This window comes from Excalfactoria chinensis, chromosome 1 (genome assembly GCF_039878825.1).
Source record: "Excalfactoria chinensis isolate bCotChi1 chromosome 1, bCotChi1.hap2, whole genome shotgun sequence".
In the NCBI taxonomy this organism is placed as follows: Eukaryota; Metazoa; Chordata; class Aves; order Galliformes; family Phasianidae; genus Excalfactoria; species Excalfactoria chinensis.
The window spans coordinates 13,434,309-13,457,871 of record NC_092825.1 but is presented as its reverse complement, the minus strand read 5'-3'; the positions used below and the strand labels follow the sequence as shown (position 1 = coordinate 13,457,871).

The 23,563-nt window shown below is 42.0% G+C and overlaps 1 protein-coding gene across 1 annotated transcript; it reads right to left on the bottom strand.

Annotated features, from left to right (window-relative positions):
• Window positions 1–822: 822 nt before the first annotated feature.
• SLC26A4 (solute carrier family 26 member 4) lies at window positions 823–21,848 on the bottom strand. Its single transcript, XM_072334117.1, has 20 exons — window positions 21,694–21,848; window positions 20,571–20,710; window positions 19,066–19,176; window positions 17,364–17,554; window positions 16,737–16,901; window positions 14,079–14,231; window positions 13,886–13,968; window positions 12,803–12,950; window positions 11,370–11,483; window positions 10,521–10,598; window positions 10,177–10,272; window positions 8,667–8,773; window positions 7,675–7,744; window positions 7,259–7,351; window positions 7,055–7,150; window positions 5,901–6,131; window positions 4,540–4,594; window positions 4,038–4,183; window positions 3,007–3,090; window positions 823–2,422 (listed from the first exon to the last, which is right to left on the bottom strand). The coding sequence occupies exons 1-20, from the start codon at window positions 21,846–21,848 to the stop codon at window positions 2,399–2,401; spliced, it is 2,340 nt and encodes a 779-aa protein (XP_072190218.1). The 3' UTR covers window positions 823–2,398.
• Between the last annotated feature and the right edge of the window lie 1,715 nt (window positions 21,849–23,563).

The window sequence follows — 23,563 nt, the reverse complement described above, 5'->3', positions numbered from 1 at the left end:
CCTTGAAGAAACACACAGTCCAAGAATGAGAGTAAGTGCATTGCATTGCCCCTCTCAGGGCAGCCCGTTCCAGCACCTCACCACTCGTATTAAAGAGCTTCCCCTTGATATCCAACCTAAATCTTCCCTCATTCAACTTCAAACCATTTCCCCTTGCCTGCTGTTATCTACACTTTCCAAGAGTTTACTCCCCTCCTGTTTATAGGTTCCCTTTAGATACTGAAAGGCTGCGATGAGGTCACCCCCCCATCCTTCTCCAGACTGAATGAGCCCAGCTCCCTCAGCCTGTCTTCACACAGGAGGTGCTCCAGCCCTCCCTTGCTAAAGAAAAGCAATACAGCTTTAGGAAAGCAATACAGCCTTTGAGAAATGCTGCTGGCCTTGTTCTGCATTGCTGTGTGCTGCACACACTGGCAATAGTGCTTCATATTCAGGTTAATACAGGCTAGGGCTGTGGCCTGATACAGAAGCTTTGTCAGCGATTCTGCAGAAGAGCCAAGCTCCTGAGTTACACTGCCAGGAAAGGGGTGAGAATGAAGATAGGCCATGCTAAGAGTACACACCGTCAAGTCCCAGCCTGTGCCTCAGCATTAATGTAAATATAAAGCAAGACTTCCATCTCAGGAGGTCAGTTTGGCTTGGCTCCTAAGCACTCACCTAGTTTCAGCTCATGGAGATGCCAGTCTGGCACACAAAGGGCATTTGTTTAACAGTAAATAAGAAGTCATGTTGTCACCGGCTGGGACTGTAACAGCAGCATCTTTGAAGTTCAAACCCCCACTGCATTTGAAATAAAAAACGACACCAATTGCCACCAAAACTGAAGTTTTTTGCGTTTATTAGGGAATAAAGATGTCAGTTTCACGCCTTTGCCCACTGTGTGAGGATCCTGTCCACCTGATTGGAATTTATAGGAGTTTATGATCTTAATGGAGTTCACTCAGGTCCGTAGGGCAGAATAACGTACTTAGTGCTTAGCTTTTCACCTGAGATTTTCCACTAGCCTTACTTGCAGCAATATTCTTCTCAGTGCAGTATGATATAGGAAAAATTCTCTGATGTAATCAAATAAGGAGACTTAACAAATATCAACATAAATGCCAACAACTGGGAATCTTAAATACTGAGGGGACATTATACATGGACATTGCTTATACTTCTGCTATTATATATCACCTCACTGTGCAAAGATTTGTGGTTTGTTTTTTTTCTTTCCTTTTTTGTTTTCCATTAAAAAAATAATATAGTGCTAAAACATGAAGGTAGCGATCTGTTTTCCATCAAACAAATGTTTCTTCATGAAATTAAGATCACCGATTTTACTGCATATCTATTCTATATAGTCCTAAAATAAGGATTAAAGTTCGACTCCCTTATCTTCTGTAAATTATTGCACTTGTGCATTATGGACTGTCAGATGTCTACACGTGTCCTGCAAAAGAACAGCAGCAGTTTGATGTAGAATATTAAAAGAACAAAATATGCTATATAAAAATAGAATCATTCATTAAACTACTTAAACTTCTATATTTCATAGTTAAAAACCTGGGTGACATTTTGCCTCTCTTACTTGCATTCAGCAGCAGCCTGTTGTACAGAACCCATGAAGCACTTGAGAACTAAGGTTTTAGCTGATCCAGTCCAGGTCCCAGTCTACCTCTTGATAAAAGATATATAGCCAAAATCATCTTCTGCATATACTTCATTTTAGGGGAAATCATTAATAGCAGTGCATGATTTGCTACAATGGGATTAATACAGAGCTAATGAACCCATATCCAAACATGTTTCCTAATGAAGGTTACTATATTCAAAGTTTTTTTCCGTGGTTCAGTGCAGTTTCCTGTTCATGTGGCTTTCACCTGTCACCCATTTCAGCTGTCCATCAACCAGTAGCAATTTAAGGATCTGCTTGGAAAGGACAATCCAGATACGTTCGTCAAGACGGTCACACAACTGTTGTAGGATTGCCAGCCAGAATCCTCGCCCTCTCACTAGACATTGTGCAAACACATAGCAAAAGGCCTGTGATCCAAAGATTTCAGTCTCTTCAACTTCTGAGGGTGGAGCACAAAGCAGCTTTTCTTCCCGTAAGCACTGATATAACAACGTAATGCACTTTCTGCCTGCCCAACCCCAGAAATGAATACAGTTCAGAACAGTCTTCTGATTTTCTTCTTTTCCAATGTATCATACTGGAAAGTGCTTGCAGAATCGAGGTCCAGAATACTTCAGAGATAGTATTAGCAAAAATTTGGAGAATTCTAGAGATCTGTATCATTCAGACAAAGAATCATTGTTTTCTTCAAGTGCCAAGATTGGTTTCATTGCAGAAAATGCTTATATAGTACTGGTGCATAAATATTGCAATGAGTAAGACAGTACCAGCAGTCCATCTTCATGATGCAAGTCTGCGCATAGCCTAAGAGAAACATTGAGAGGGTGAAGAGAAACAGTTAGTTCTGAGTATGCGCCACTTTAAAGAGTTTGTGTTAAACTCCACAGGGACTATGTTCAATGTAGCCTCATTGGGGGTAACTGTAAAAGGCCTGTTCTGAAGCAACTGCCCTTTGACTTGTGTCTGCATCAGGCAAGTCAGGAAGATGCAGGTGTGAAGGCACCTGGTCCTGTGCAACTCCAGCTTCCTGCAAAATGCTTAGTTTATGCAAGAAGACGCCCACTCTGTTCAAGGAGAAAGGAATGTGGGAGGCTGCCTGTTATTTTGTGCTTGGATGTCTGAAGCTTTTATAAGTCCTATGTAGTCCTAGAAGAAGCCCTAAAGTGACAGAGCTGTACACTATAAAAAAAGAAGAAACAACAACAACCACCACCTGAATTTCTCCACTAAGCACTGACATCCAGGTGGCCAGGTTGGGTATTTATCTATGGAGAAGGAAACTGTTGAGGGCTTGGTTCTACAGGCCTAAGAGCATGACTTGGAGCTATAAAGGAATAAAACCAGCAGTATTCTACAGGTAACTGATACATTCAGGTTCAAGTCCATACCTCTTCCTGGACGTCAAGCTCATCAGCAGGCCGGATTGTTTCTGTGAATTCTATAGGCTCTTTAGATTCTTGCATGAGTGAAATCTTGGTAGAAAGAAGGAAGCACGATGAGTTACACGTTTTCTGTATTACTGAAGTTGATTTATTATTCTGAAGCATCTCTATATAACATCCACAACAACAGTCTTACAAGTCCTTATCCTAGTTATTTATCTGTAATGTTGATGTTAGACACCATTTATTCCTAACACTACGATAGGGATTGTTAGGGAAGGAACTGTGGTACAAAGAAACAAAAACATTATCTGGCTGTTTTCATAATGTAAGCCCACATCTTTAAACATCACAGAATGTTCCGGTTATCTTGAAAACCAGAATACAACTACAGCATGCACACAGAAGGGCAGCAGGAATGATCACTATCCTGGAAGAACTACAAACACACAAAGCAGAATGGGACTCCAACTTTTATGAAGGAGTTATATGAAATTATTAACAGTGCTGGGAAAGAGAATGGGGAATGATTATTCACTGTAGTTAACAGTACAGAGATCCAATAGGCTTAAAGCAAACACAAGGAAGTGTATGTGACATTACACATTTAAAATTACAGGGCTCATCTCCACAGGATAATATCATGCCAAAGTGTGTAAACAGGTTCCAAAAGGACAATAACCAACACATCAAAGAAAACTCCATCTGTGACAATTAAAAGTAATGGTCCAAATGCAACCTCCAGCTGAGGAAGTTCTAATGCTGCCAGGTGGCAGAAACTAGAAAAGAAGTTTTAGGATGGAGCTCTCCATACATTCATTTTACTAACGAGATCCTGGGCCTGAGAGACTCACACTTTGAACAGCAAAGTATTCATGCACTACAGAATCTGTCTGAGTTATTAGATTCTTTTTTTCTTATGTTTTTTTACTACAGTTCTATGTCTGGTTTTCACACGTGGCATGCTGGAAGAGAAATTACAAGGATGAACACTAGATGATGGAAGGAAGTGAAATGTACTACTGAGATAGCTTTACCTTCTCAAATATGGGATCCTGGTTGTCGCTGTATGCCATTTGATTCTGGATGTAGAGCACAGCATCATGGACAGTCAGGAAGAACATGTCTTTTCTGACAACGTCATCAAAGAAGGCACTCCGTTCCAATTGAGTTATAAGGTTGTCTGAATTACAAAAGGAAATATATATACATATATATATAGCAGATTAATGCAGTTTGAAGTAATTGAATAAATAAATGTCAAAATAGGTGGCTGCAGTTATCAGAAATAAATATGCAGCCAAATAAATAACCAGCCATGTTTGTTTGTTTGTTTTACTTTTTTATTACTTAATTTCTACGTTTTCTTTAAACCCCACCATTCTTTGCATTACAGGACAGCCCACCACAGCTGTCAGTGTGATAATTCACATTATTTCACTAGGAAAAAAAACTGCTTCCACAGTCCCACCTAGAGATCCCTTCTCACGCTTATTTTATTCTTTACAGGGGTGGCAGTAGATATATTTGAGAGCTTACCTTGATATGAAGCAAAGTACACTCTCACATCAATTCTCTCAAACTCTCTAATTATCTAAAAAAAAGTTTGCAACAAAGGCATGAATAAATAAAGTCTGTAAGGACAAAATCCATCGATGCGTATAAATGTGTATCTATATATTACATACATCAACATCTGTACACACGTGCTTTTCATTTGTTTCCAAAATGTCATGATTTGTTTATTCATAGTAAAAAGGAATGGTTAAACTTCATGATACTTTTGGGCTTATTAGTTAAGCACCTGTTTGCTGACACGGTTAGTAGAACCGTTTTTTTTTACACATGCATGCATTGCTGTCTATTATTAAAGTTCTGTTTCTGTTTTCATAATATGAAAAATCGTGTCCCTGCAGGCTTGAGAAACCTTCATTTGCCTTGAGTGACATGATACAATCTCTCATTGGTACGTGCAATTCTTTCCTTGCTGAGATTTTCCTTCATGTAATGCACCAGATGGATGCATTCTTGGATGAAACGGCTGCATATGGAAAGAGTTGCACCTGTGGAACCCATGATCTCATTTGTCTCCAAAGCTGGAACTGAAACAAAACTAGGGCTGAACCAAGTCACGCCACATTCCTGAATTTCAGTTGGTTAAAATGCTATGACTGAATGCTACTCCTGGCTCCCTGATGGCAGGCGAGTCTCTACAAAAAGCATTTTACAGGTTGGTAAGTAGTATAGTACCATTTACAACTTGAATTGGTAAAACTGGTAATCTGAACCTAGAAGGTATCATAAAAGACTGAACAGTCTGTTCCTACAGGCTTGTGACTTATCTCTTCACCTCATTTTCCTCTCCCTAAACTAGGAACATTATCACTTTATGACCTCAGTCTAATGTGTGAAGATAAACTAATGTTGATGAAGCACTCCCATATTAAGCTGAAGAAAATACTAAAAAAAAAAATAAATTAATAATGATTCCTTCTTTTATAGTTTAAGTAGTAGGGGAGAAATAAATCTTGTGGCTAAAGACTGAAAATGATGGTAAGATAAAACATTTACTACCTTTGTGTTGAGTGAGTATCATTCTGTGCCCAGATTAAAACAGGAGGCATGTGGGAAGAAAATATATAACTAAAATGTCATAATGCATGCATACATGGGTGCCACGTTTTATAGTACTCATTTTAGAGCACTTGACTACGCAGCCTTCAGATTTTTGGCTTTATTTTCACCTGCAGTATGCACATACCAACATTCTACCTGTTCCTAGTTCTGAAGACATTTATCAACAACAGCCTTCTAAAAACCGCAATGCGATCTAACAGCTCTTGATTTACATACTGCTGGCTGGATTAATTTCCACAGAACATCAGAAATAACGCCCTTACCGTTTTTATCGATCGCACAGCTACAATATCCAAGAAGGTTACTGCTCCAAAATCAAGAATGAGACTGTGGATGGGCACCTTGGGGATGTTTACTTTGACTGGCAGTTCTGAATTCCAGTCTACTTGGATCTCCACTTCTTTGGTGGGAACTTGAAGATCTTCATTGTCTTCAGGTTCCTCATCAGTCTCAAAAGCTTCATTACTAATGCCAGGCTCACTGATGATGCCATTCTAATGTGCAGATAGTATATGAAACATATAATATAATCACAAAAAAAGGTTTGAGCTTACAGGAAACACTTCTCATGACAACTTCTGCTTCAGGAATGAATGAGACCAACATTGTATCCAAGAATTTACAAACAAGACAGAGTGAATGAACTACCTTTTCCTCTGTGCAGTATATTTCCTTTCCTCATTTGTACTGTGTTAACAGAGCATCTTCCTACAAAAAAGGCCACTATCAACAATAATGATAATAAAAAAAATCTTGGAGCTACTCTCCCCATCAAAAGTACTGAATTCAAACCCAGCTTTGAATTAGAATTACCACATATGTTTACATGGCAAAATGACGTGGTCAGAAGTTGGGCTGTCACATAAGTGAGCATTTAACTTCCATCATGAAGTGGAATACATGCAGAAATACTGCATTGTGAACTGAGAGCACTGGCAGCAGAATACTCATTCTGAACTTTTACCTCCGGAGATTTAAAAGGTTACCTGTACCTGTCCACTCCTGCAAGCATTTACCTACTGCAGCGTATATTCAGAGGAGGAGCTGTAAGATTATGTCTGCAAGTCAACTGGTACAGCTTAACTGTGCACAAGAAGCTAGACAATAATACCATGTACATATGAAAGTGACAGTGCTTTCACTGCACAGGGACAATATGAGGTGGTGAAGGGTGGAAGTAAGATCAGGGAATCTGTCACTTCCACTGCTGTTAACACTATGACTGTCACAGCTGCCTGGACCTTGTGGTCTGTGGCAATATGTCTAGCACACTGCTAGATGTCCTACAGGTCTTCCTACTGTAGTGATCAGTCTTACTTTTCATCTCTATTTTAAAGATAAGTACAGAGGAGCTCTAAAGTAATAAGCTCTAGGAGTAATCCCCTGTGAAAGAGTAGGAGGAAAAAAGTAATTGTACCTTAGTAGCTTTTAATTTCCCTTTCTTGATCAGCTTTTGTATCTTCCTCAGTGCTTTGAGTCTCTTATTGTACACCCTGACTGCATCAAATCCCACCTACAGATAAGGATCAAAACATCAAAATGATTTAATTTCACCTAGATATAATTCTAAGGAAAACCCAAAGCAGTTAGGTAGCATCCAAAACCATCACATATCACTTACTGTGGATTTGAGGCTGCTTTTCAGTCCATCGATGTTAGCATAAAAAATTGGACTTGAAAACTTGAGGATCTTCACACCCTCTGGTTCTACAGCCTATTGCCAAAGAATGCAGGGTCAAGCAGCAAAAACTACATTGTCGCTACTAAGAAGCAGTTCAATTGTTTCAGCAATTAACTACTAATTCACTACTACTAATTCACACACACAAAATGGGATATTTTTGCTGATTCCATTTTTAGGTTCTTATAGCTCTCCATGCAATTTGGACCAACCGTCTTGATCAAGATGAAGAATGTCATGCTGAAAATTATTATCTTCAAGCACTCCACTTCCACATTCAACTTGTCAATAACTGGCAAGGCACAACTCTGTACTATGCTTGTAGATTGGAAGGAAGCAACTCAGCGATCACTTACATTTTTGTAGTCCTTGACCTTCTTGTAGATGTCTGTGCCAGGAATGTTTCCAAAGCCACCCCATGAAGGACTAACAGAAACAAAAAGGTGGTGAAAGTAAACCTTATACTTAGGCATTCAACGGACTGAAGTGATTGCTTCACAAACTGTCACAGACTTTTGTACTCTGCTTTCTTCTACCAAAATAATAGCTTCCTTTGGAAAGTCTTGTATCTTTGTTTCATATCACTGCGCTTTTCCGACTTACAAGGAAATGTTATTTCTAAGGGCAAAGTACTTTCATCTCAGACATTTTTATGTAGATCTGGATGAACAGTTTGTTTCAATTGCTTCCCAAACTAGGAAGATGTATTAAAAGCACCTTACTTTGTTTTGAATGAAAAAAAAAGACTGAAAACATGAATTACTTTTTACACTTTGAATCAATGGAAACAACACATTTACGTCATCGTCAGATGACTTAAAGCTTGTTGTCCAATGATTTTTCTTTGGATTTGCAAACCAGAAGAGCTTGCAGCCTGCACCTACGCTTTTTAAAAGCTGTAGCAAATTCTAAGTTAGCAGATTTTATAACCTACCACTCTGTAGCCACTTTCGGAAGGCTCTACTTTCATGCATTGGCTGACAGTGCCACTATGCTTGGCTACTGCTGTCATTCGCACTCTCTGAACTCCAGCTGAAGGAAAGCAGTATGTGGGATTTTGAGAAAAAAAAACAACATCAAAAGTCAAGAAAATGTAAAAAGGTGGACAAATGAGAGTCTGCAAAGCCAATGTTTTTCATCACTCCACTACCAGGTGTTCTTAGAGCAACCACAAACACATGCGGTTTTTAAACGATAGCACACAACATCGTTTTGATCTGAAGATTTCCACTTAAAAATCTTCATAAGCCCAAGAAGATTTTCTGCCACAAATCACGCTCCTTTTCAGCACAGTCTTCCTTTTTCATGGTAGAACAATGACAATTATTTCTGATCCTGTGTTACTTACAACTGAACTCTCAGCACAACTGTCAGCAATCCAAACAAAAGGCCAGCAAGTAATCCCAAATCAAGTCCCAGAATGATGGATGCTACACATGTAAAAACCCAGATCATCTGGAGAGGAAATAATAAAGTCTCTTAATTATAACACAGTATTCCTGGTCACCCTAAAGATTCATTACACCAGACAGTAGGAGTAGCAGAAGAATTTAACCTTGAAATCATCATAGCGTGCTGGCAATTAGCTGACTTGCTTAGAAAAGTATTCATCTTCCTTCAGGGTACTTACTTTCATCATTACCTTATTAGACATGGTTAGCCTTTAGGAAATTACTTTTAACATACAGACGTTTTTCAAGTATCTAGTTAACTCAGTGCAATTAGAGGGGATACCATTCACTAATGCATTTTCTTCTTTCTGATGGCAGCTGTTTTATTAACCTCACTTTTAAAAATCAGAGCTTAGATGCATAGAGAGGGAAAGGGGCTCCTCAGTGAAGTCCAGGAATCAGAGCTGTTCCAAAGAGAGGTATTTCATGCTAGCAGGTCGATGGCTCTCTCTAAAGTCTCCAGTGAATATTCATGCAGAGCAGTTGAAGTGCGCTCCTCACTTCCTCGCTGCATCACTGCCCAGGCAGAACGTGCAGTGGACCTAATCCTTCCCAAAGCTGAGTGCACACACTTCTCACTCAAGTCCGCGGGACCTTTTACTTACCAAGAGAACTATTAAACAACTGATCGAATAAATTCAGATTAACCTAAAGCAGGTACTGCCCAAAGACACATACTGTAAAATATGATTGTAGTAGGGACTGAATACACCAAATACTTCTCATGCAAAGCTCTCCTTCCTTAGGATCCACACTGAGGGGTAGTTCCACAGAAATCCAAGTGGAAGATGTCAGCATGTACCCTGAGGTAAGGTTTGTAAGAAGACTCTGCTCGTATATCTCTTAATACACCAAATGAATCCACTTTCTAGCTTGGATTCCAGGTTGGATTTTCTTGCTACAGCAAAAAAAAAACAACAGCCATATTTTGTAGGGACTATCTGAGATTATCTAGGTAAGCGGGATAGTAATAAGGTAACAAAGCATGAATCTTTTCTGGTCCATTTAAACTGTACAGAGGGTCAAAGCAGAACAGAAAACATGGCCACAAACCATTTTAATTCTGATTTTCAAGTCATCTCAAAACAAGATTGCTGTAAACTGTGGTAACTGCTATGAAGGACCCATCAGTGCACAGGCTTCCTTACTGTGGGGTATAGGAAATAAAAAAAATATAAAGATAAAAACGTGTAAAACTCTAAAATGGGGCATTTTAACCTGATCTCATGGCAGATGTGTTTTAAGGATACATACAGTACTGCTTTGTATTAGCAAATCTAAAGTTTTCTGATAACGCTACAAAATTCTGTTGATGTAGTAGTTAGGAGAATCTTAGGTAGCACTAAAAGGCAAAAGGGAAACACATCAGAACATTAGGGGGGAGAGAAAAAAAATGAGCTGACTTACAGCATCTACTTTATTCTGTCTCCACAGACGGGGAACATCAAACACTTGCATGAACATCCCTTTCAAGTTAGCTATGACTACAGCTGCCAACACAGACTGCGAACAAAAAATGGTGGAAATGTGTTATTTGGAAGCAAAGATGCTTATTTAGATATTTTAATCTTCTGCCAGTTTTCTGTTTACAAAGTGTTCATCATTACACACTGCAAACGCACTGCAAACCTGAGCCTCCTCTGGTATCAATCACCACAGTTTCTAACAGGGCTGTTAATCCTGTCCATTGAAGCTGAGCGTTGGGATCTGATCAGCGCTGGTGGCTATGCTGCAAAGAACAAATACAGTACCTTTTGTAAGGGCTCCAGCAATTTCCCCAGGGCAACAATGGCAATCAAAACAATTCCAGCTGAGATTATACCAGCAACCTGCGGAGGACAGAGTGTTTATAGGAGATGAGCACATTAAGATCATATTTTATGTTTCCAGGATTACAAAGTACTTGTTCCTGGGGCACACAAGTAGTTGGACATTGCATTTCTTTAGGAACAAGGAGACCTGCCAAAACGCTACCGTGTTTAGGCATACATGGGCAATCATTACACACTTCAGCTAACACAGAGGGAATTCAATTAAGCAGGTAGCGCAAACAGCTGCACACAAGGTAGTAGCTCTTGAGGGGGTTGAGTTGCACGGAGAGATTAAAGGAGTGGAGTCTGTGTGTCAGCTGGAAGCGGGGCTGCTGGATATCCTGCACTTCTCCATTGCTAAATAAGTGTGAGGATACTGTCAAACAGAGAAGGAGCACACAGAATATAAGAAAGATGGCACGTGGGCAGATACAGCAGGGATGCTCTGGCAAACATACAGGGGCTTAAGTATTTCACAGGCATCTGGGAGAGGACTTCCTCCCTCATGCTGAATTCCAGATGGGACAAACTCAGTGCCTTAACAGGTAATGAAATTACAGGGCATTAGGCTGGAAGGATTTTGGACCCCTAATGCAAATCTTCCTATGTAAAACCTGATTGCCCTCTTCTGGCAGAGCCACAAAAATGATGCAGAACCAGAGCACCGTCTGCTAGCTGAGATACCTGTGGCATTTTATGTGTCAGCGACACAAGCATTTTAGGATTATTTTCATCCCCATACGGTATTAAACTCACCTGGGCACAGTTCTAGTAAGAAGGGGTCATTACCTGAGTCTTTCCGCCGGTACTTTCTTGGACTGCAGTCCGTGAAAGAGCAGTAGTTGCAACAAAACAAGAAAAGGCACCAGAAAAAATGTTGCTGATCCCAAAGGCAATAAACTCCTGAAATGTCATTAGATGATACTGTAAATAAAGATTCCTGAAGACGCTTTTGCAATGGAGAATGACAATAGTTTTTGCAACAGTTTATAAAGTGGGTAGCAATGAAATACTGAGAAGAGTCCAGATTAGTGTCTGCTGTTAAATACTGACACAGATATCTCTTGTGCCAGTGTAACCGTATGTGTTTAGAAACCAACACATTGATGTCAGTATACTCTCCTTCATATTATCATATAGCTTAAAGGCTTTTACAGCTTCTTTCCAACAGTGCTATCAAAATTAACATTGTTAAGAACTACTTCAGCATAATCACATCAACAAAAAAGGACTAGTATAAATTTAACTCTGAAGTGTAGTATCCTAAACAAGTGACTTTAACCAATGCCACAGTCTGAGTTTAGACAAGCCTTTAATTAACACCAAGCACTGTATTATTAGTGGAACTAATCAGGAGCTTTAAAAAACAACAAGAACAAACCCCACAAGCACAGCTTCACTGAAAACTTCTAGTTGAGCCAGAAGTTTTTCCCTCTGGACATCCCAAAGAACTCGTGCTGAGTCCAGGCAGCGTTCTCATAAGTTTGCCCCAGGGTCACAGATGCTGGCACCTACCAACGCTGGTTGTTCTGCTCAAGTGACAAGGACCCTGGGAGCTTTATGTCCTGGGATCCGGGCCATTCCTCTGCTGGGAAATGAGGCACTTGGGAGCTGCCTGCAATCCCATATAATTGACAGAAATGCTGTTTCCACCAAGCTGAGAGAATCACAGGAGCCTTCCACTCAAAACACATGTTTAAGAATATAACTTCAGGTTTGATTTTGACTCTCTCCCTATTTTTCTCCAAAACGAAGCTTTCCATAAGCTCCATCTACAAGAGCAGGCTTATAAAGTCGCGTTCTTTGATAGAACAGACTGAGATGATGCGTACCTACTCCTGTGTAACAGCTGCATTCTCTGTGAAATACAGTTCCCACTGCTTGCAGATCTTAATCATCTTTGAATTCATCGAGACAAAATAAACACTGGCACATATTAGCATTGGACTGTCCTTCAATATCATTTCACTACCAGCTTTTATGATGCTATTTTAACTTCTCCAGTTCAGGTAAACTATTTGTCCATCATTCATAGCTAAACTTCGCCTTTTGTATCCGAAAAATTCACAGCTTTTTGGGTTGGTTTTTTTTTCAGCTACTGAAGAATTTCTCTCATCAGACTATAACTTCTCTTGAAAAAATACTTAGTTTTTTGACACTTCAGTTCCTGTGAAACAGAACTTGCACTGCCCACATTCACAGACCAGTTTGGTTCTACGTACCTGGTTTCCATTAATGGCATAGTCATACTTGGTTGCATATACTTTCCCCACAGAAACCGCAATAGCATAAGCAACAATAGCAATAGAAAAGGAGGCTGCTATCATCTGGGAAAACATGCTGACATCTGGAGGTTCGGGAGGCAAAAATCTAGCATTTAGAAAACACGTTAGTATTATCAACTTCAATCAAATTATGTTCTTAGCAGAGTTTGAGGTAGAGGCATGCAGGTTGCTTATAATATGAAGTGTAATGTTTCAAGTTAATAAAAAGGTGGAAACAGCCCACTGACATACAGAACACGCTTATCAGGTTCATCATAGCCAAAATCCTGATTCTGTTTCTCAGCAACAAAGCTCCCATTGTTCTCAGCATGAGAACATGATAGCAAAGTGAAAAAGTACATTTCTGAAGAATGGAATAAAGGATACATTGGATAATACGATGAATTATGTAAACATGTTCATGGCACTTCATATTGTTGTTAACATACTTCAACGGAAGACCTCAGAAACATTTTATCCCCTACTGCGTTTCCACAAACTTTAATTAATCAAGGCCCGAATACCAAATGGAATGTGAAGGTTACTACTGTGAAATGCTCTGAATCTCTCAAGTGAAAGTCTCTACCAGTGTAATCCTTAGTATCCTTGCTCTTCTGACTATGTAAGGGACAATACTGATTGGGATAACAGCATGAATACGAATTATGGTGGAGTAACTCAGGCTTATAGCAATTCAATCTACAGAGAAATCAAATTTCACTATTTAAAATCTTTTACATTATTTTTTTTATGTTTTCTGTAGACCTCTCTTCACTTTACGAATTCTCAGATGAACCTCATGAATCAGATGAACATGTCTAAGCCTATTTTATAGGGGAAGAGAAAGTAGGCAGCATAATCAGGTGACATAAACGGCAGAGCCAGAAGTAAAACTCAGAACATCTCCAGAAGCTGCTCCAGGAATCTGAGTTCCAAATTCAGATTACAGCTTTCAGTATCTCTTTTATATCTTCCATCTTATCACTGTCATTTTTAGCCAATTAAAATAATACCTATGTCCCAGAAAACAAAGGCACTCACCCTCTTGGAATGCTCTTAACAATGCCTGCATTATATTTTTTTTCCAAGTCGGCAGCATATGAAATGCCAGTGGCTACTATTGTCTGTAATCAAACGAAACAAGTTTTAATACTTAAAAAAGCTCCTGTTCTCCTGTAGCCAGTCCCACCTATTTCAGCTATTATCAGGGTTTTCTTGGTGCTCCTTTGCTTACCACAATAACTTCTATTGGTATCGGTATAGGAATCTTGTGTTTGAATCGGTCGTTTATTTCCTTAACTAGCATGCAGACAAAAATGGTGAGGAGTCCAGCAATAAGATCTGCAATGTTGGTGGAACCGATGTTTTCAAACGTTTCAATCAGAGTCTGAAAAACAAAAATTACAAACACGTGCACTTGAAATACGTGCGAACACACTCAGAAGGCAATCCCGGTGGATGGGGTTTTGGAGGAGGCCAAGACTCCTTTGCTCAAGCCTGGAGGAACTTGAGGATGACTTTGTCTGATGAGCTACCAAACTGCTACACAATTGGTGGCTGGATGTCCAGCTGTATTGAACAGAACTGAAATAATTGTCCACACTGGGCTTCTGCTTCTTGTTTTTTAGAAAACTGAGACTTAATAGCAAAAGCTAAACCCTACCTGAGAGAAAAGATAGGAAGATCTGTAACTTCCTCCCTTTCCAAAAAGCAAAAGATTTTCAACTTCCAATTCAAACGAGAGCAAAACTCTGCTGGCTGGAATGCCCATTACATCCAGTCCGTGCATTGCAAATTCCCAGTTTTCATTGCTGACATGCAGGGAATGATAGTGCAGATCCTGCCAGGCTGCAGCAAGTCCTGCATTTGAGAAAAGTGGTTGCAAAGCCTCACCTTGTGGTGTGTTAACCCTGCTCCCAGCAGCAGTCAGCCCCAGGCTGGAGCACTCACAGCTGCAGAACAACAGGCTCCCTTACCTACCCTTCCTATGTCCTTGCTTGGTCCTATTGTTTATAGCAAACAACAGCCTGTGAAGCTGACATTGATGGCTGTATAGGGCTTATACAAACACGAAAGTATTACTTCTAAGTGTACAGGGAAAACAAGAAGGGCTGATCAGAGAAAAGACACCAATTGCAGGTTCTCCCATCTATCTCCTCTTTGCTCCTAGGAGGCAATTCTCACTCACCACTCGCTTCCAAGAAAATCTGACTATTATATGCACAGCAAAGGTGGAAAAAAGGTTCAAAATAGACTTCCTGCCTGCTGGCAAAGGGAGGACTGCAGCGGCAGAACCACTTCTATCACAATAAAAACAACCTGGTTTGAAATAAAGCACTGAAGTGCATAACTAGCTATGTTTTCTAAGCTAAAGGAGAACCTTTCCTGAAGCACTGAATCAGATGTCTTTTTGAGTGACTGAAACCACCTCCTGCCTGCTGCACTGCTTGCCACGGATCCCATTCTTACTTACCATGTCTGCCTCTGCCATATTTTACAGGGAAACAAGGGGCTCCTAGCTGGAGGTTGTGAATTCTGCCAATGTCAGATGCTCAGTGTTGCAATTTGTTACACACCACTGCTGAGGCAGGTCCGAGACTTGCTGAAGCTGACATAACAAGTCTCTTGTTAAGCAGACCAAAAAGAAAATCACAATTCATTTGCTCTGCACACATCTGCAAACACCTCCACCCGGCTCACCTACCAGAATGCAGAAGCCCTGAGCTTCAGTGTAAAACGCCAGCATCTCACACAGCCTTGCAGGAAGAACCGTGTAATTCTTTTTCAAAAATACCTTCTACTGTATGTACCACCCTTCAACAGCCAGGAAACAACAAACACACAACAACAAACAGAGAGAGAAAAACCTGCTGGATCAACTGTCCATCCTTGTCTTGTAGTACTGCATCTTATCTAATTTTCTATTGCTTGAGGGAAGGAGTTTTCAATGGTTAAAAGGCCCATAAAAATACCTTTTATTTCCTTTCCCCAAATACTCCACCAGATTATTTTTTTCCCTAAATATTTTCCCCATTATTTGTAATGACATTCAGACTGTTTTTACTAATACAAATATCTAACGCATTTTTTCTTGCCTGGTTTGTCTGAACAGAAATAGAATAAACTCTTTGTTCCAGAGCAGTCTCTTTTAGGAACCTGTTATTGTAAAGCAAAGAGCTGTGGAAGAGCTAAACTACTGCACACCTCACCAGTTTAATGGTGAAGTCAGTGAAAGAACCCTCAATAACTTCCCTGGAGAAGGAGATGATGACTCTGTAATATGAGAGCCTCCAGGAGTTCAGTGTCCCTGTAATCCGGCCAAAACATTTCTCCATTTGATCATTTCTTCTGAGATTAACAAATGGAGTTGGGACAGCAACTTTTAGCCTCACCTTAGCTAACCAGCAGGTACCTGGCCACGGGGTGCGAATCCACATCCTTCTGTAGTCACGGATATGGCTACAACATGAAATGGAAAAGACGCCTTTGACCAGGATGGTTTAAGAGGCTTGGGACTATTCAGCTTTAGGAGCTTCCCAATAAGACAGGAGACAAGGGCTGGGAGTGAAACAGCCTCCAGAAGTGATAACCCAGAGAAGAAAAACTGCTTTGCTGCATAATTATTTTTAAATTTCACATGAAAAAGAGTGTTCTGCCTGAAGTGGATGACAATTAGCCTTTTATGGCCTGGGAAAGCAAGAAAACAGCTATTGAGAGCCACGCAGATATAAACGAACACCTGCAGATCTTCCTGAGAGTGAGTGAGAACTAACTGGATGTCCCATAGTTACATAGATACAAGAAACACTCCTGTACGAAATAGAAGCAGAAGATAAATAATTATGCAAAAATTCTGGCACAAACCCCAAACAAAACAGAAGGGTATACTTACATATATTATGGAAAGGACACCATTATAGTTTTTAGTTGAAACATTTAAGACTATTTTCAGTTGTGATACGAGCACTTGAAAAGCAGCTGCAGTTGTGAATCCCCCAACTAGTGGATCTGCGAGGTACCTCACAATGAAACCAATCTGAAGGACTCCAAATACCACCTGGAAAAATCATGAAGAGTAACAGCTTGCTAAGCAAGGAAATGTACACCGTTATTGGGCAGTTTCTTAAGTTTTGCTCTTTTATTTTTGTTGACATTGTCTTGAGAACATCCTTCCCCACTGAGGATTAATGTAGCTTAACATCATGCCATCCAGGGAAAGAAAAGAGACCTAAAAGCTGTGTGAAAGGATGCTCCATTTAGGTTCACGCAGGTCTGTTGGTCCGCAATCACAATGCTATTCTTCTGTTGTCTGTGCCCCCCATCATTCAGCCACCAATTCTGCCCAGGGTAAGGAGAATAATCCCCCAAAAGCTCTTCAGAGCTTGAGAAGACTTTCCTTCATGTATGTGTTTCACTACAGGAAAAAGACTCACTGCTGTGGCATCTATTTCAGTGGTGTGTGTTTTCCAATTAAAATTAAAGCAGTATCAATCTTGTGTCCTCCAGACGAGTATTTTACCTGTAAAATTCCAACCAGAAATGTGAGGGTGCTAGCAATCAGCACTCTCTGGGCATCCCTGGAGTCAGTGTCTATCAGCATCTCGGTACCATTAGTCCCTGTAGCATTACTGCCAACTATGAGAAAATTATCATCAGGGGCCATGCTCAATACAACCGATCCCACCATCAAACTGACTACAGGGAACGGACCTGTAATGACAAATAGAACATACTGAAGTTTAATATGCACCAAAAGGAAGCATTTATCAGACCAGACATGAAAATTCTAAATCAGAACTATAAATTAATATTTTAACTGGGGTACATTACTTCGTAGGAAGAGAAAGAAAGGGCCAGAAGCCACAGCACTGCAAACATGACACGGAGATACAATTCCATCCTGAACAGAACTGTTATACATAGAGGTGCTGTTCCATGCCTTGCTTAAGCCAATTTAGGGGTATAGCAAGGCCTCGTATTTGCACCAGCAGTTCTGTGACCCAGCACCAGTCACAAGAGAACACTTATCCAGCTGAAAACAACATTTTCATTTACTCTTTTTTCAGCTGGGTGAATGCACTGGTGCAGGTTGCCACATGGCTGCATGGTCAGGAATCCAGCACAACAGTGGTGGCAGGAACATGCACTATGGGAAAGGACTGCCCTTTTTAGCATCGGCTAAAGATGACTGAAACTATATTTTGGGCAAGATACAGAGATAGTAAATGATCATCACGTCAGCAAAACACAGTCTAAAAGCAATCAGATTTGCTGTAGTTTTTACTAAAATTAAACAGAAAAGGAAAACATCATGAGGTGTCTTAAAGAAGGTTTAGTTAATTTTACAGATAAATAAAAGTACACTTGACAAGTAAGCATAATGGAGGAAGTATAAAAAGGAGTGGAAAATGTAGAAAGCAGGCATGTCAGTGTAAGTCAAGGTAAGAGCTCAGAGCTGGAGAGCAGAGGTGATCTGGTGGGTGGAAGACAGAAGGTAGAGACAACATACAAATGTATTTGATTCCATAGAGAAGAAAATTAATTAGAAACTGTAATATCATGCCAAAGCTTTATGAGAGAAAACAATCTAGCACTGGTGGATGTGAATGAGGGAAGGCTCTATTTGTTAGAGGGGAGAAAAAGACAATTCAGTGATCAAGCTGTAACAGTTATTTTAAATAAGGGAACTGACAGAGAAAACATATTTTAGAGATAGTATTCAGAAGGAATCAACGAGGTTTACCCATAGCCTTGATGTGAGGACCTACAGCGAGGCTGGAACAGAAACACAGGTTCTGGGACTCCGCGACAGGCAAGAAGGTGGCATTGTCCACAATGATCAAAAAGGATGTAGCAAGGAAGGCTTGTGGAGAAGACTAAGAGATGTGTTTTAGCCATCTTGAGCTTTTGCTGATAGACTAAATGTCTCTTCTTACTGCCCAGTGAGGCAGACTTTATCCTGTAATTTCTGGCATAGAGTGTTGCCAAAGACGAGATTTAAACTTCAGCATAAATGCAAGCAAAAGGCATGCATTGGCACAACTCAAATTAGCTGTCCATACAGAGAAGAAATAAGTCTTAAGTCCCCTAAGTCCAGCAATATTAATATTCAGCACAACCAATATGGTTTAGAAAGTATCCGTCTTATATTCAATACTAATATTTGCAGTAAGAATTAACATCTTGTAATAATTTACTGTAATTTGAACATATGCGGTTACCAACTGATATGTGTCTTGATGTTCCCAGGAAAAAGTATGTCAGGATGGGGAAAAAGGCAGAATAGAGGCCATATCCAACGGGAACTGCCACCAGTAAAGCATATGCCAAGCCTGAAATGATACGTGAACAGAATTTCACTCTTAAAATCACTCAGCAAATTACTATCTTGTCTAGAATGGACTTTCAGGAAGATTTACTCCATTTATCCTGAGACAAATCAGAATGTTTTTAATCTGTAAATCAGTTGCAGATACGCATGTGGGTACAGTGACTGTAAATGACTGTATATCCCATACTAGTACTTGGATGAGTTACTACTGAAAGATGTTCCTGCCTCTGCACAGGTGGCACAAAACATTGGCTCAAATGTGAAGTTCAAGCAGTCTGCCTTTGAGAGAAAAGTGGGAAAGACACCAGTATAAATGCACTCTACCAATAAGGCTTCAGGACATTCACCCATCTGAAAATCATGAACTTAATAACCAAAAATAAATCACCTAAATTCTGATCTTCTCACTTTGTATACTCGAGCAACTTGTCAACTTCAACCCAGCAAGAGAAGGAAAGAAGGGAAGGGATGTTATCAGTATCGGGTCCTTGTTAGCTCCTATGGCAGACTGTAATATTCTGCATTGATAACACAGAACTGTGGCAGAGCTCAGAAAGGCTGAAGAGTGGGTTGTGCTGCTGGGCTGGTGGGAGGTCTGCAAGTGACATTTAGAACTGCTGGAAGTTGGGGATTTGGGGCATTTTAGGACCCCAGAAGCCTCATTTTTGAGGACCATTTTGGTCGGCTTTCCCAGTATCTTATGATTTGGTATTTCTGAATTATCACATTTATATTTTTAAATCACAGAGTTCGTGCCACTCCTTGTCTGCCTTTCTAGCATGCTCTGAGGAAAGAGGCAGTAGGCAACATTTGCAGCTAATTGGCAACCAAGCAAAGAACTTCTTCTTCATTCCAGTGTAGCCTCTCCAACTTTTGCTTCCTTGTGTAAGCACCCAATTTCCACTGAGGGAAAACGTGAGGTCAACACAGCTAACTCCACCTGCCCCAGTCCTGAAGAACTGTGAGCAACACTGAGGTGAAATGAATATGCTGGCTGACAGCAGGGTCACAGCTAGACCTGTCTATGAGAAGCCCGCCACCTTAAGCCCAATTTTGCTAGCATAGTTTCACTAATTACTGCTTATTTCTGCCACTCTTCTACTTGTCCATCTGCTGAATGCTTCTCTCACAAACCACGTAATGTAAATATCCATCAAGTTTACCATTTAAGCATTTGAAAATACGTTCTTTGAGTAAAAAGATGGGTAAAAGAAGTTAACTACATCTTGACAGCACTTCAAAGGAAATTCAGATCTTCTAGCCAGGCAGAGAAAAAGGGATAAATTGAAAGCATTAATTATTTATTGATAATACCTAATATCTAGTATTAAGTAACAAGTCTCAGATTTGTAATTCCATCTGCATAACATCAGAGAGCCGTGCGTGAGGGCGTACCTTGCAGGGTGGCAACGAGGCCAGTGCTGACCCCCGAGATGATATCACTGACCAACCACTCCTTCACGCGGTAGTTGGGAAGCCAGTCCAGGATGGGCAGGAAGGACTTGGTGATCTGGAAGGCCTTTTTTCTTGAACAGCTGAGAGAAAACAAGTTGTTACGCACAGACCACGTGGAGCTGCAGTCCGAAAGGAACCAAGGAAGAACAACAGGAAGGAAACAAAGACACCCTGACAGAAAGCATGCAAGAGAGTTCAGAGAATCATTGGGTTATTTGAGTCAGAAGGGATCCTTAATGGTCATCTGGTCCAGCTCCTGAGCAATGAACAGGGACACCTACAGCTCGATCGGGTGCTCAGAGCCCTGTCAGAACTCAGAGCCTGATGCTGGATATCTCACAGACTGGGCGTCTGCTGCCTATTTGGGCAACCTGTTCCAGTGCCTCACCAACACTCACTGTATCAAAGTTTTATAACCAACCCAAATCTAACCTCTTTTAGTTTGAAACCATTTCCCCTTGTCCTATCACCACAAACCCAGCTTAAGAGTCTGTCCCCTTCTTTCCTACATCCCCGTTTAGATACTGAAAGGCCGCTCTCAGGTCTCCCCTCAGCCTCCTCCAAGCTGAGCAGCCCCAACTCTCCTCCTGTCCTCACAGGGAGGTGTTTCAATCCCTTGGATCGTTTTTGCGGCCCTCAGGTTCTGGCAGAAAGCAACCAATAAATCTTTGGCATAAAACGACCAGGAAAGTCCCAACAGAATGTAGCGATGGAAGCTGTGATGGAAAACAACCAAGAAAGTTTATCTGAGAGAAAGCAACCAGGAAAGCACTGAGAGAAACTGCCAGGAAAAGGAAAAAAGAAAGGGGGGGGCTACTCATGCTTTAAGAGCCAGGGGTGGTTTCTTGCAGGACGAGGCACCTGTCGGAGCCCCAAACTCCATCGCCTACGGGAAGCGCCGCGTGTGCACCTGTACCCACACGCTTCGGTGCGAAGAGCAGCCGAGCGCTGCAGGCGGACACCGCAGCTCCGCGCTGCTCCGGGGCGGTCCCGCCGCGCCCCCCGAGGCTCCCACGGCTCCCGGCACCGCGGAGGAGCGCGGCCGCCGCCCGCCCTCACCCACCTGCAGATCGCCCGCGCCCGCTCCAGGAGCGTGGGAGGCGGCGGCGGCAGCCGCTCGTTCTCCTCCTGGAAGCCCGCCTCGCTGTAGATGGGCCGCGCCACCACGTAGTGGCTGAGCTCCGCCAGCGGCCCCTCCGGCCGCACGCCCGCTGCCATGGCCCCGCCTGAGGTGGCGGGCGGCAAGGAGAGCCCGCTCCCGCTCCGGCACCCCCTGGTGGCGCGGCTCGGCGCCCGGCCCGGCCCCGCGGAGCGGCGCTGTCCGCGTCCTGAAGCGGCGAGGCCCCACCGCCGCCTGCACCTGCTGCATTTATACGGCCGGGAGCGTTTATTTATGGCGAAACACGGACAGCCGGCTCCGGGCCGGCCCGGGTGACGCCACCGTCCGCCCTCCGGCTTTGCCCTGCCCCGGGCCGGCGCTCCCCGGAGCGGCCCTCCCAGCCCCGCGGCCCCTCCGTCCCGTCGGGGAGGAGGCTGCATTTCAAAGCGCTCGCCCGGCGGGCATGCAGCCCCGGGAGCTGCTCTCCGGACGTCACCAGCTGCAAGCAGACGTGGTTCGGAGCCCATAGGTTCTTTGAGTCACACCTGCAACCGCAGATGGTGGCTGCGGCTTCTGGTTTGCCCGAGGTGGATGGGAGAGAGTGAGCTCCTGGGTGGTCCTGCTGTAACTTTGGTTAGAGATAAGACGGGCTGAAAAAGCCGGACCTGCTAAGCACTGCGAGCTATGCCAGCAGCTGCTTTGTGTTAGTTGGGAAGACAACCTAATAAACATCTTGCAGTTGTAAAGTGAAGCATGAGTCCTCATGGAATAATCACAGAATGCTTTGGGTTGGAAGGGATCTCAAAGCCCACCCAGCCCACCCCCTGCCATGGGCTGGCTGCCCCCCACCAGCTCAGGCTGCCCAGGGCTCCATCCAACCCAGCCCTGAGAGCCTCCAGGGATGGGGCACCCACATCTCCATGGGCAGCTGTGCCAGGGCCTCACCATCACCCCAGGAGACAATTCAAATCCAGAAACAAGTGCCAATGTTTCAACTCACATCAAAGAAGCATTGAGGGCACACACTAAGGGCACTGGATCAAGCAAAATATTTGTTCAATGAGCTACTCAGTCGTGGATATTCTTGACAGCCCTGGGTTTAAAGCACAGTCCTAGCTTCAGGCACGTTGAAGCTGTAAAGAGGTTATTTGCTGAAAGTACATTCTGTAGTGTAACACACAATCTGCAGGTTCAGACTGTGACAGATTTCCCCTTCTGGTGTACTGTGAGAAACGTCTAGGTGAACTGCTGATATGCTTTGATCTAAGCAGTATTGTAGCAGGCAGCCAAACAGCCAGCCTGCAAAGCAGAGCCACAGTGTTTTGTAGAAACCCTTAAACACAGCACTGGAGTGAGTACATTTAGCAGGACCTTGATTTTAAGGAAAGCCATCCTATATAAATGCTATGCACTCCAGAATGAGAAAGCTTTCAAATTGGTTTTGTTAGCTGATGGTACTGTGGGAATGGAATTAATACTGGAAAGCAGAACGGATGTATACTAAACTACATATGGAAAACTCAGCTGGCTTCCATACTGGGTCCTCATACAATCCACTCCTGATAAAACCCAAGTAGCATGAAAAGTAGTTTTGAAATCTAGCTTTGAAAAGCTGTTGTGGTAACGTATCCTTAAGTTCTAAACCAAGTACAAAGACAATGAGATTATTCTAGAAGATATAATGGCTTCTAGTTTAGTCATTAAATCAAAGGAAAACAGCAGCAGAAACATCTGCAGGAAATCATCATGGGTGCCTGATGCTTCACCACACACATTAACTCAATTTTGAGGACTGGATGAGTATTACGTATTTTTTCCTCCTAGAACACCTACA

What these genes read in the sequence shown, in the direction of transcription:
- SLC26A4 (XM_072334117.1), bottom strand. Translation starts at nt 21,848, where the DNA reads ATGGCAGCGGGCGTGCGGCCGGAGGGGCCGCTGGCGGAGCTCAGCCAC. An exon ending in CCTCGTTGCCACCCTGCAAG is followed by an intron (nt 19,177 to 20,570) that starts GTACGCCCTCAC and finishes GTATCATTTCAG; the next exon opens with GCTTGGCATATGCTTTACTG. An exon ending in GGAAATTAAAAGCTACTAAG is followed by an intron (nt 6,132 to 7,054) that starts GTACAATTACTT and finishes TCTGCACATTAG; the next exon opens with AATGGCATCATCAGTGAGCC.